Source organism: Paramacrobiotus metropolitanus, unplaced genomic scaffold (genome assembly GCF_019649055.1).
Source record: "Paramacrobiotus metropolitanus isolate TYO unplaced genomic scaffold, Prichtersi_v1.0 Parri_scaffold0000018, whole genome shotgun sequence".
Lineage (NCBI taxonomy): Eukaryota > Metazoa > Tardigrada > Eutardigrada > Parachela > Macrobiotidae > Paramacrobiotus > Paramacrobiotus metropolitanus.
In genome coordinates, this window is record NW_026570238.1 from 151,356 (window position 1) to 164,811 (window position 13,456).

At 40.2% G+C, this 13,456-nt stretch overlaps 1 protein-coding gene across 1 annotated transcript; it reads right to left on the reverse strand.

Annotated features, from left to right (window-relative positions):
- Positions 1-8,670: 8,670 nt before the first annotated feature.
- LOC129585836 (uncharacterized) lies at positions 8,671-12,364 on the reverse strand. The gene is made up of 4 exons (XM_055478718.1): positions 11,220-12,364; positions 9,597-11,167; positions 9,408-9,529; positions 8,671-8,809 (listed from the first exon to the last, which is right to left on the reverse strand). Exons 1-3 carry the CDS (start codon positions 12,288-12,290, stop codon positions 9,511-9,513), a joined length of 2,661 nt encoding a protein of 886 aa, XP_055334693.1. The 5' UTR covers positions 12,291-12,364; the 3' UTR covers positions 8,671-8,809; positions 9,408-9,510.
- Between the last annotated feature and the right edge of the window lie 1,092 nt (positions 12,365-13,456).

Genomic DNA, 13,456 nt, shown 5'->3' on the forward strand with positions numbered 1-13,456 from the left:
TTTGATAAGAATACTCGAAAAAAGGTGGCTTTCAATATCTGCGCAGGATCAGTGCATGTATGCAGAACAAAGGCGCACTGCATTATACACGTTGTGTTTGGGAACGCAATGTTAAATCAACCTTTAAAACCTAATCTACCACATCATCATATTTAAAGTGGTAAACGTAAATCTAGCAGGTAATCAAAGAGTGTTGTCAGTGTCAGTCAACACCGGCTTTCATCCCAGGTGTGCGGATGCTATTCAATCCGAGCATAGCAAATATGACAAGCTTTGCGAATTTAGAGCTCGGCCTGCGGTCGGATAAGCACAGTGGTAACACTAGCAAGACAGCGCCGCGGAAACGCATTCTATCCCTCTTTCGCACCATTTTATCCCACTTACTGCAGGTGAGAACAATACTCACCATTACTGTAATATGTACACAAAACAATTACCTCAAGAGTCCTTTCAGGAGAATAGGCACAGAAAGGATGGCTTTTGTCTCAATACATATTTCTCTTGTGTGCACGGACAAAGAGCCTTTTATATGGTGAGCAAAATACTGGGCTATAGAATTGCTTATAATGCTTTAATCAGTTATATTGGTGAAAAGCGAAGTGGTTGCATGGGGCAAAGAATTCTCTCTTATGACCGGCATTATCGCGGCTGGCAACAATTACCGGTATTGTGTGTAAATTTTAATGGCACGCACCACCATTTTGTTGATAAGTTTGTCCTACATAATTCCTTCAGATAATATGCACCGTTAAACAGAGAAACTGTAGCAGCTTTTGTCTGGGTTTCAGGTGAGAGGGTATAGATTGTGTTAGAAGGGCTCTTGTCAGCTGAAAAACTAATTGTGCACTGCGGTATATATCAGCGTACACGTTGTTGTTAATATTATAACATAGGTAAGATTTACAATTTACGATAGGGTCGAGCGAATAGGTCGCCGGCGAACGTTGACTGGACACGCTGTTGCGTATGTATACAGAGTACTACTTATTCGTAAAATGTGTGTTCATGATGGACATATACTGCGTGCGTAATCTGTTCGAGTAGTGTGCGCTGTATTGAATGGATTGATCTCATTTCTTACACCTTTTCTATACAAGAGAAATGCCTAGGTTGTTATTGCAGGAAAAGCAAAGAAAAATTGTGTAAAGCCAGGACTAACAATAATAGGATAAATATGAGCCGATGAAAGGGCACAGCGTTACAGTCAGATCCATCTTAAAAGCCCATGAACACTGGTGATGAAAAGAACGCGTCAGTAGCATCAGCTGGTAAGACTTATTAATATAAAAGTGCTATTCATTGCGCTATGAGAACATAAAAACTGTATACAATCAAAGATTTTTCACAAAAGCCCGAGAGAGAAACTAGGCAGCCACGGCTTTAGAGCGCAGCGGAGCTATAACCAGAAAAGAATGACAAAATGCCAGAGGGCATACGTTGTGTTATGTGCATCAAGCATTCAGGCAAGTATAGAAATCATCAATACAGCATATAATGCAGCGCACACAAGACACAAAAAAGACACCCTAACACCCCGCTGGTCATCAAGAGCCTACATCAAATTGAGCCCTATTGTGTGCAATCCGACGATTTTTAGATGCTGTTATGAAGATCAATGATGTGCACATATATAACAAAATATATAGGCAGCGGATATTGTCATGCTGGTAATGGATATAACGCATGAGTTATAACTGTACTTACTTACTATCGCACCTGATAGAAATCACCCGTGTGTTTTGCACGCTTAAGGCCACCACTGTTCACGTGCTGTGACCAAGAAATAAAATTGTGGTTAAACATTTTAATTTCTGGGTATGTGCCTGAAAAAGTTTTTTTGGCAGCTGGATTAATTCTTTGTTGTGATGAATTAGCATCAAACATCGTTTCGTATATTGGTGTAGGTGCATTATCCATAAAAAATACGGTTTTTCTTTACCCGTAGGTGTTACAAGTGGCGGTAATCTCAAATGTGGTCCACATTAGCCAATCGAGTGCAAATAAGCTTTACATCACGATTTTCGGGCTGGTACAAGACTATTATTTACACCGTGAATCGGTATATTGATGACAAGGATCAAGTTTAACATCCACCCTTGTCTCCGGCGGATTCAAGTATAGCGACAAAAAGAAAGGTCACATAGTACTGGATTGTACGTTTGTGACATCGAGGACAGTTGCAGTATTATGTTTATCACAACGTAAATTCAAGAGTTTACGACAAAAAGCTACAATAAACGTACAAAAACAAACATTGGTGAAGAAGGAAGTTGATTGGGAAAGTTTGGCCTTTTAATATCGGATGTCGGAGAAGTGCGAGTTGTTGTGAAGATTTGTGGCCAGTGCGTCAGGGAACTGCTCAAGCACCACTCTTCTAACGCGGTTCAGCTGTTCACTTTGAGCGCCAAAGCGTTTTCGAACATTTATATATGCACACTGCACAGTGCCTATATTTACAAGCTACATGGACATCAATGTATAAGAGTATACCAAGAGGACATGCCAATTAAACTATTAATTTTACCACGAACACTTTGCAAAACAATGAATAATGTACGTATTTGCAAATGCACTGTAGCAGCATACACTTGTAGTTACAACATCTAAAAAAACCGTTATCTACAAGACTACGACACATACCGTGCTTGTGTTTTACTATGTAGATTACTATGTAGATAATTCTACCTTGGTGTCAGTTTTGCAGCCGTGGAAAACTTTACAGATGTACAATAATTATTAGATACACGTACATATTGTATGTATTTAAGAATAACTGTTACAGGATTTAAAAAATGCATAGCCGGTTTTTTTATTTAAAATAAACCTGATCATTTGACCAGTGATAGTTGCATGAAACTTGCGTCGTTTAATGTTTGGATCACATTCAGAAAAGTCATTCATTTCTGACCCGAAGAAATTGTATTGCCTCTCTCAAACAGCGCTCCAGTTTGGTAGTTGTTGAACAGAACGAATTGTTGCTCTACCTTCTGCCTGAAATGAAAAATTAATAGGCTACTTTGGTTGTTTTCGTTGTTTAAATAATTATTATATTTCTATGTGTATTTATCTAGTGTGGCCGCGAGATGCCATTTTTCGTGCTTTGTTGGATTGCGGCTGTTTCCATTCCACGATTTGTGGCTTTTTATTCGTTTATTGTTTTTCGTTCGAAAAGATTTTAGCCGCTTTAAATCGCCCCATAAGCCGCTTTACGCGTACATATTGCAAACTGTGCATCCCAAAACGCATATACGTATTTGGCTCAGAGGAAATGAGAAAATTGCCGGTTTGTCAGTGGAGTAGAATAAATAAATTCTTGCGGTAAATATTATCTGTTCGAGCATATTATGAGATTTGGTGGCGGTCATGTCAGTTTTAGCCTAAGATGGATAATCAACTTTACAGCAACCTCTAGAGACTTGTTCGCCGCAAACATTTGTCGATGATGAAATGATAACATCGTTCAATCATCCTCAATCCGTAACAAAAACTGATTCTTACTAACTTTGTATTCTTTCATGTGTCCGTCAATTCCACGGTGCAATTGCCGCGCGCGTATTAAGAAAACAAACGCTAGAGAAAAATTGATGAATAAGTTGATGGATACTCCTTCCTGTACATAGCTTTCACCATGTCATATTTGCTTGGCAATTTTGTATACGATTTTTGAATCACATCGTACAAGGTGCTTTTTATCCTTTAAACATCAAATTTACACAAAGGTATCAAAGCATTACCGGTTTGGCCAGCTAGTTTGCGCAATAAATTTGATTATTTGATGATACTGTACATATACCCAGTAACAATTTAAACCGCTTTCTGACCGGTTAGCCTTATGTGCGTGCTGAAATACACAACGTAGAGAGCATGAGAAACACTGTTAATAGATGTTTATGTTGCTTTAAAATGCGCGTAAAATACGATCCATCTAAAATCTACTATTTTTACTGAACATTTGACGGTCCAGGATATAAAATTACCACAAAACCAAAATTATTTTGATAATTAACTAGCAGAATTTGTGTTCAACAAATACAATCTTTAAGCCAACAAATGTTACAAATGTACCAGCAAGAATTACACAGATTCTAATAACTGTTCTATAATATTAAAATATTAACTACATCTATAGATGGTTTGCGTAAGTACTATGGATATGCCGAGGATAATAATTATTGCTTAGACAATTGTATCTACAATTAAGAGATGCGCATTCAACGCCCGTTTTTACAAAAAGGCAGTCGACAACTACAAATTACTGCTGTATTAGAAAACTGTGTAAAAGCTTTGTACGAACTGTATATAAAGTACTTACGATTAATTATTATAATTGCAGATATATGTATATTGTAGTAAGCGGTAAAATATGAAGTCTCGCCGCTTCGATTCGTTCAGCTGCTGTTCCGCATGCATAGTTTGGCAGCCAACATTTTTATGCCGATACAGAAGCAACTGTAGGGTCGATATTGATTGAGCTCCATTGTTGTGCACTAAATTGGTGTCCATTGAGTCTTGCTCGCATGATAGTCAGTCCTTTTGATAGGAAAACAATGTATTCAAAATGGCCCTATTATTAGAGCTCTAAATTCAAGTCTTTACAAGAAAATGGGAACCGCATTGTCGTGCACGATGATGATTTTATTAGTCATAAAATGACAATGGGGAGCAGCTGCGGAAATATTTCAACACTTTCTCTAGTACCCTTTTATTATTTTGGTAAACTGATCGAGAAAAACGAATGACGTTATATTGTATGTAAAAGTTATATATATATTTTAATTAAACGGTATTTTGGCAGCTTTGGTATTTGTTGGTGTCTTTATTAATGATACAGAAATCAGTTTTTTAGCTGCAGTAGTTTCATAAAATCGGCGCAAAATTATTCATACAGTCACACATTTATTTATTTGTTTGGCATTCGACTCGCAAAACTTTGCAAGAAAGGTCAATGTACATGCGCATTGCATGGTCCGTTGGGTGATTATGAAACAGTCGTCATAATGTTGGAATTGTTTATTATTTAAGTTTATAAATTGAAATTGTCAGATTTGTAGTATTAGGAAGTATCAAAAGTCGACAAAATATTCAGCAAGCCAAAATTTGTCACTTCATTCGTCGTCTTACGATTTCATTTGTACTATTTATTACGGACGTTTTAGTCAAACTGACAAAACACATACATACGATAAATATCTTTATTTCTACCAGTGTAAAAATAAGATACGAGTCTGCATTCTGCGTACGCAAAGTAAAGTTAAATCTAAACAGCCTCAGCCAGTGTTCGGTAGGAAAATAGCATGAACACAGCGATATTATGTGGCCAAGTTTGATGAAGTAAACTGAATGCGGTCTTTGGATCATAAAACGCATAGAAGCGGTGAGAAAGGACCTTTGAATCGGATGCATAGTGAAAGCCGGAGTGAAAATAGCTTATGTTTACTCAAGAACAAAACTGCTTTTCGGGTCGTTCTAACAATTACTTATAATGTGTATGCATATCGATATGCGTATTATAATGATGGATTTTGATTACAATTGTAGCACCAGGACCCTTCCGTACAAAACAAACGAAACGAGAACGACATAGCGGGCGCACCGCACAGTGCACACACAAATATATAAAGTGCACCGGCTATGAACACTGTTGAAAATGGATGACCAGCTCAGCATTATTGGGCGTTTCTCTCTCTTTCACCCTCTCTCGTTTCTATATCGCTGGCATTTTATCCTTTTCTTCATTTTGTTCAATACAATATTGTGGACATAACTCAATAGTGTGCGACTCTCAACACGCATCACAATCGTCCAAAAGAGGACGAAAAATTACACCATGGAAAATATCATCACTGAAACCAAACATAGCCCATGAATTGCAGTTATAATTCTATGTAAACACTTGCTTTTGTACTGTCGGTGAATAATAGCTCGTTTATACCCCGACATGAAGACGTAACGACAGAGTGATATCCAATATTCCTCCATCATAATATGCGGCCATCCCGTGCTTCTTCCCTAAATTTGCCTTATAACTTTCTAGTTGCGCATCAAGCGGGGAACGTTGTTCAAAGCAGTTTATCTTTACTTTGCAGCCCATTTACACTTGCAAATACTAAAGTGGTACAGCTCGTGTGTGAAGCTGATATCGAAATTGAGAATTCACCTGCTCATTGCACAAATGCATTTATGATTACGCATGTTACTACACGTCTAAGAAACAAAGAATCCGCCGTGTATTATTGTTTGATATAACTGAAATGACTGTAAACAAATAGGCATAGCCTTTAAAATACGTGATATAGTAGTGCAAGATTGCATCAGGTCCACAGTACGTGAAGCGCTCGAGAGGTCATGAACATTGTGCTAAGCCGCATGTACGTCCAGTAATTTAAGTAAAGGAGATTTTCAGCATGAGCGAACATTTAGCGGAGATTTTATCCTAATGCAATATGCTAAACGGAGAGCAAATTAATATGGAAAACCTATTAAGGCACTTTTCCCACTTGAGAGACCCCCTGTAGCTAGCAATTCGATCCCGTTAATCCCGCACTGGTGTTGGCATCCAACCAGAAAAATCTTCACACTCTTCACGAACCGGCATCTTATAGACTCACTGTTGTCTGATTGTGAAGCGGTCCATGGGCTGAATATTCCTTCATAAAATGATCTCACGCTGACGATTCTCTATGTCAATCTAATCTTAACAAAAATATTTTTAAAGTGTGGCATCATTTTAGCGTATATTATAGCTGCGCATGATTAGTTGAATAGTGGCAATTTGCAATACTTCTACCACAACAGCATGCATTGTCGTCAGATCTCAGTGCCTTACATTTTCTTTGAATACAGTTCAATGGCATAATATCTTGTTGTAAATTCTGTAGATATATCAACTTTTTTTCAATGAACCCGAATTCAATATTACATGCACATTTAAACCAGGCGCTTGCTTTGGTAATAAATTCGGTTGCTCCGGTAGATGCCTCATATGGCCACACTGTTATAATTTTAAACTTATATGATACGCGCATATATCATTAACCTTTTGTTGGTCGATATTTTGCTTTCGACTCTTAGTTTAAAGCCTTTACATTACGCATGGACCACTGAATCCCACATACCTACTAAAAATAATACTGAAATTTGAATGTATTATTAAGTCGACAGTCCTATACATGTATTCCAACACCCAAAACAATTAAAACAGAAACTATTTTGCCTGTTGTCATACGGGTTTACGAAAGGTCGTCGTTCGTGCTCAAATAGAGAACTGATATAAATTATGCCATTTTGAATGGTAAATAAACTGATGCGAATGATATTGGTATTGGTATGTAACGCAAAATGAGTGCAGTGCCTAAAACATCATGAATTTTGCTGAAGTACCTGATGCAGAGTTTTCTATGGTAGTACCACGGTATAAAAGAGATAAATCTCTGGTAGCGATTCAGCGAAAGACATTGTAGGAAAATTCAGTACTTTTTTTGCCGTCACACCTCATTAACATTTCTTGAAAGACAAAAGAAATACAATGGGCGAAACGGCCATCAAGTTGAAAACGTGTGGCAGTGATTTTCTGACGATCCATAAGGGCTACAAACTTTTTACAGACAGAAAGCCATAGCAAAATTTTACGCTGATTCTGAATCTGCAATTGTTTTTTGAAATTCCAAAAAACATCTGAGTCAAGTAGTAGAAATGTGGTTTGAATCGGGCATGTATACATAGAGGCCAGGCAGGCAGAGCGCTAGCGACAGTCTGTCTGCGCCCAACAACCGCACTCACTCCGACTGCTGCTACGATTTATATAAGGCTCACTCATATTCATAATTCGAGTTATGCAAAAATCATAATTTTGTATCAAACCGATAACGAGCATGGAAAGCATAAAAAACTAACAAGAGAATGTGCAATCCGTTTTGAAAAATTCCAAGCGGTTGAGGCTGTAGGCCGTGCCACACGTTTACGCCCTTAATTACAACTTAACGCTATTCGTGCTCGGAGGATGTCGGGGCAAGTACTCGAAAGCCGACGATGTCCGAACGGTCGCAACTGAACGGTGCCGTTGGTCATCGGCTTCCGTTGAGACGAGCCGCGCCGAACACCCCTTTATTGAATTTGAACCACACCACAACTTCAGAACAAGACATATGACACAGCAGAATATAGGAGTAAATCAACACGACTTCCGGGTGGGAGGGCGGGATTTTGCAATTCGCAAGAACTCAAATTTAGGTGTACTTCTCTAATCGAACTGATCTTATTGCATTCATCTACGAACTTATTGTCAATTCTTATAGATCAATGATAAACGACACCACGTTGCTAGGGAAACAACTCGCCCGGCGTTAACAGTATTTAACGTCGTAGACGTTAAATACCATTAACGCTATTCGTGCTCGTTTGATCATCTGCCGCTCGGAGGATGTCGGGGCAAGTACTCGAAAGCCGACGATGTCCGAACGGTCGCAACTGAACGGCGCCGTTGGTCATCGGCTTCCGTTGAGACGAGCCGCGCCGAACACCCCCAGAGCGAAGCCGCGGCCCCAACCGGAAGCGCAAAAACACACAACAAAACGGATTTATTTTGTTATCAAACGCTCATATAAATGAGAATTTTCAGCAGTAGACAATCTCAAATATCGATTAACAGCACTGCTACGCCATCGACCCATCATTTGAATGTCCGTATAGGATAAACCAGCAGCGGCGGCGGTGGACGCTGCACCGATACGGAATGAGTGAGATGAAACTGAATGTCCCAAGCACTGGCGTAGAATTAACGTTATGCGTTGACGAGTTAAAAATGTGCCATCTGCAAAACAGAAGAAAGGGTACATTGAAGGGAATCGGGAATAACGGAAAACTGTATATCGAGAGACAGCAGTAACAGGGCAAGTGATATCGGATAGGGAAGGAATGGTGATGATCGTAGGTGAATGTTGAGAAGTCTTCGTTTTCCGCAGTGTAAATTGCAGATGATTTTGACCACAGTTGGCATCAGAGCCACGAAGGTACTGATCGGACGCACGGTATTTTGTAGTAGCGCAATACTCTGATACACGCAGGAATCCATAAAACGCTGCCATCATTGCAGCTTTCAACATCAGGCGATCAAATAAACATGTGGGCAGGAAATGTATGTAGGAAAATAACTTGCGAAGATCGGTCAAAGTTATGCCGGCACGTTTATTACGTTGTGACCCACGGATTCTGGACCAACCAGAGAACAGCAGAGCAATACGCCTTTTATCCGGAACGGGATCCGGATGACCACTTAAAATATTATATGTAATAATGGCTGACACATATACCCGGGCAGTGGCCACTTTAAGAAAATCGGTGAAAAGCTGCGCAATGAAACTCTGGATGGTATTAGAATCCGTGGGTGCAAAAGGAAAGCGATTACGGACACAAAATGAATGGAATGCACGGACTGCAATCCGGTAAACCTTCTGACTGGAGGTGGAAAGGTGGGCTTGTAATAAGGAGTTGATGACAATATGAAAACGTGTCTTAAATACGCGAGCATTTTCTGGAAAAAATAAACACAAGTAACACACCATGTGATTTAAAAGTAATAAGAATAACAATTTCTATACTTTGACCGACGATTACGACACTTGCAAGGCTTGGTTAAACCGTCAAGAAAGTCTGCAAAGTTGAGCTCAAGCTCATCGGCAATTGGACTGGCTGATGGATGCAGGCAAAAGAAACGCTCGATCTGATCGCGAGAAAGCGCATCCGCAACAAAATTATCTCTACCCGGTAGATAATGAATACGATGATGGAAGTTGGATCGTGCTGCTTCAAAATGCAAAGCTCTCACCAACGCCATAACACCTGGATGCTTGGATGAAAATTTGCGCCAAACTGCTGCAACGGCTTGATTATCGGTGAAGAATGTTAACCTTTTGCCACGCAAACTTGATCCCCACAATCTGCACGCATAGAGAATCGGGAACATCTCAAGCCATGTGATATGGGGATGTAGAGCCAAAAGTTCACCCGGCCACACTAACTTGAACCAACGATCACCAAAAATACCACCACACCCAATATGAGATGCATCAGTGAACAAATTCAGGCTTTCCGCCGCATCTGTCCAGTCGACCTCAATAAATGATGCTTTACCGTTCCAGAGCAACAGAAAAGTAATCCACCAATTCAGATCAGCACGAAATTCAGTAGTCAAGGTCACGGTTTGATGCAGAAGTTTAACGGAGTTTGCACAATCGATCATTCTCCGAAGAAATATGCGACCGGCTGGTATGCATTTTGTAGCAAAACTTAACTTGCCGATGAGACTAAGAAGATCACGTTTGGTGGAGTACGGTCGAGCTGAGAAAACGGAGAATTCGTCAGACAAATCCTTAAGCTTTTCAGGCGGGATGGATATTGTTTGGTTTACGGAATCCAACACAACACCAAGAAACGTCAATGTCGTAGACGGACCTTCAGTTTTATCAAGCGCTAAAGGTATGCCCAAATCAGAACACACCAAGGTCATCAGTTCAATGGCTAAACGGCACAGCACTGAACCAGCCGGTCCGGCGAAAAAGAAATCGTCCATATAATGTAGTACATCGCGAAAATGACACACGTTTACAATTATCCACTCCAAGAACGTAGCCATGCGGTCGAAAATCGCGGGAAAAGAACGACAGCCGAAAGGTAAAACGACGTCAAAGTAGTAACGTTCATCAAAAACATATCCCAGGAGATGCCAGTCTTCATAACGGACCGGAATAAGCCGAAAGGCATGTTTTAAGTCCATTTTCGCCATAAGTGCACCACGTCCTAATTTAACGATGATCCGTATGGCGTCATCTACAGAACAGAATCGCATTGTATACGTTTTCTTGCAAATATAGTCATTAACCGAACTGCCGAATGGCCGGGAAAGATCCATTATTAACCGTGCACCACCGGTTTTCTTTGGTCTGACTCCTAACGATGAACAGACAAAATTCTCAAACGGCGGAAACAAAAAAGGGCCAAGAGTATGCTTCAGCTCGATTTCTTTTGCGATATACCGGCGTACGATCTCCGGATACTGGCGTGCAGTCAGCGCATTGGGAGTGGAACGTGCAACATATGGACCAGTGTAACCGATAGAAAAACCATTAAGCAGACCTGCAATAAAATCCCAAACCACACTGCGAAGAGGATACTCACGAAGGTAATAAAGGAACTTGTACGGCCGCAAAGGTGTAAAAGGATTAGGTGGGAGGCGGTTCGATGGAATGGAAACTCTTGATATGGGAGGGGTCAAAACACTGTTCGCACACATGTAGGCGGCGTGAGGGACACGGGTTTGGGCACCGTCCCGCGTTGTAGTCCCGACATACTGCAACGCGGGGCCCGCGAAAGGGCTGGTTTTGACGCTGTGGAGCGGCCGAGTCGCGAGGAAGTGGCGCAGCAGGTGCATTACGCTGAGACGCGGAAGGCAGTTCAGCGGAATGACGGCGTTGAGGACAGACAGTGGCGTAATGATTCGGATCACGACAGATGTAGCAACCAAATGGTGGTTTGCCAAAAGAAGTGTACGCGGGTGCAACTGCATATCTGAACAACGGATTTGCTGAATGGAGAGGAATGGCACGCAACACTTCAGCCATGACAGTAGAATCTTCCGTAAACCAACAAAAATCAGGAACATCTCGGTTGCTCATCTTATCGCGAAAGCGCCGATCGTATTCCATCCAAATTGCCAACGGGCGTGACAGCGATAAACCGCGAATGATATCGGCATATGCGAATAAAGCAAGAGCCAGATCAGCATGAAAATATACACGAAAGCGAGCGAAAAGTAAAAAAGCGTCTAACCAGCTGTTGAAATTGTCAATTTTACGCCGAGTGGACGGGGCCGTAGTTGGTATCAACTTTCCATCGGTATCTGGGACGTACATGGTATTTTCAGGGACTGATTCGATTCCCCGGTTGATCGGTAACAACTTATGCAAATTCACGAAACCATGACGGTCAGATAAACACTTTAAAGTAGGATTATCCAAAGAAGGAAGACATAAATATGAGGGTGGTTTCAAAGACGTACTGAGTTCAGGAGTTGAAAGGTCAATCAGTACTGGGGAGCTGGATGAAGGTGAAGGACCATTGGAACGTGGTGGGACCGTCTGCTGAGTCACCAATGCTGACATTTGTGTCTGAAGTTGAGACAGAGATTGCTGAAGAGACGCCAGGTCTGGTGAATCTTGCTCTTCCTTCTTCTTCTTGGTAACCCCTCGCCTAGGCTTCTGCTTCGGAACTACCGTAGCGGGTGGCTTCGGACCCATTTTGCAATTCGCAAGAACTCAAATTTAGGTGTACTTCTCTAATCGAACTGATCTTATTGCATTCATCTACGAACTTATTGTCAGTTCTTATAGATCAATGATAAACGACACCACGTTGCTAGGGAAACAACTCGCCCGGCGTTAACAGTATTTAACGTCGTAGACGTTAAATACCATTGATGCCTTTGACGAAAACATGCCGAAAAGTACTGAATTTTTGTACATGCTAAGTTCAGCATCATTCGCTACCAGAGATTTATCTCTTTTATACCGTGGTAGTACTATACAATTTCTTACAAATAAGCAAAGAAACTGACAGAGCAAAATTAAAAAACAAGCACCGGTTTATAACTTACCCATAAGCACTTTATAAAACTAACCTAAGTTTTTCAGCATGCACGCAGAAAAGTGTTTGTTTCTCTCGATGAGCGTTTTATTGTGGTCTACATGTTATACTGTATAATGCAGTAAAACATGTGCGTATTCGTGCAATAATTATAATAATTATGCGATCCACAGATGTGCAAGTATTGCTTACCAAAATTAATTTAAAGCAATCATAACTTCGTCTAATTTGCTTGCCATCGAAGTTTGATGTTATATAATGTAACAGCTGCTTAATTAAGCATTTTGCTCAAAAACATTGACGATGTAAAAGTAAAACACATTGTGACAACTACAATACAATTTAATGTCACTACTCGTATTATTATCATCCATACTGCCTAATGTAATATAGGTGCTGTCGTAATGTGAGTGCTTATTATAATTATTACGCCTATCATAATATCATAATTTTTTAACTTCATATTCTAAATCACGCTAACCTTTCTGAGCTATAACTTAAATAAATACTTCGACACTCAGAATTTGCCATTCAAATTTGTCAGTGCTTGCTTTATGTTTTTCTTACGAAAAATTTGCTCCGATAACGCCAAACAGGCTGTATAAGCCATACAGGATTATACTCGTATGATGTTAAATGGCAAATATCACACGCGTTATGACTGGAATATTAAGAGGTGACAACTAACAGTGTGGAAGTTGTCCCATTAAATTTTGGTTTTTGTTGTTTTCAAACTATTGCTGTAGCTTTGGAATTTCGACGATGTACAGAGTATTTGTATTTGTATGATGTAGATATGACTAATGACTTATAATTATCG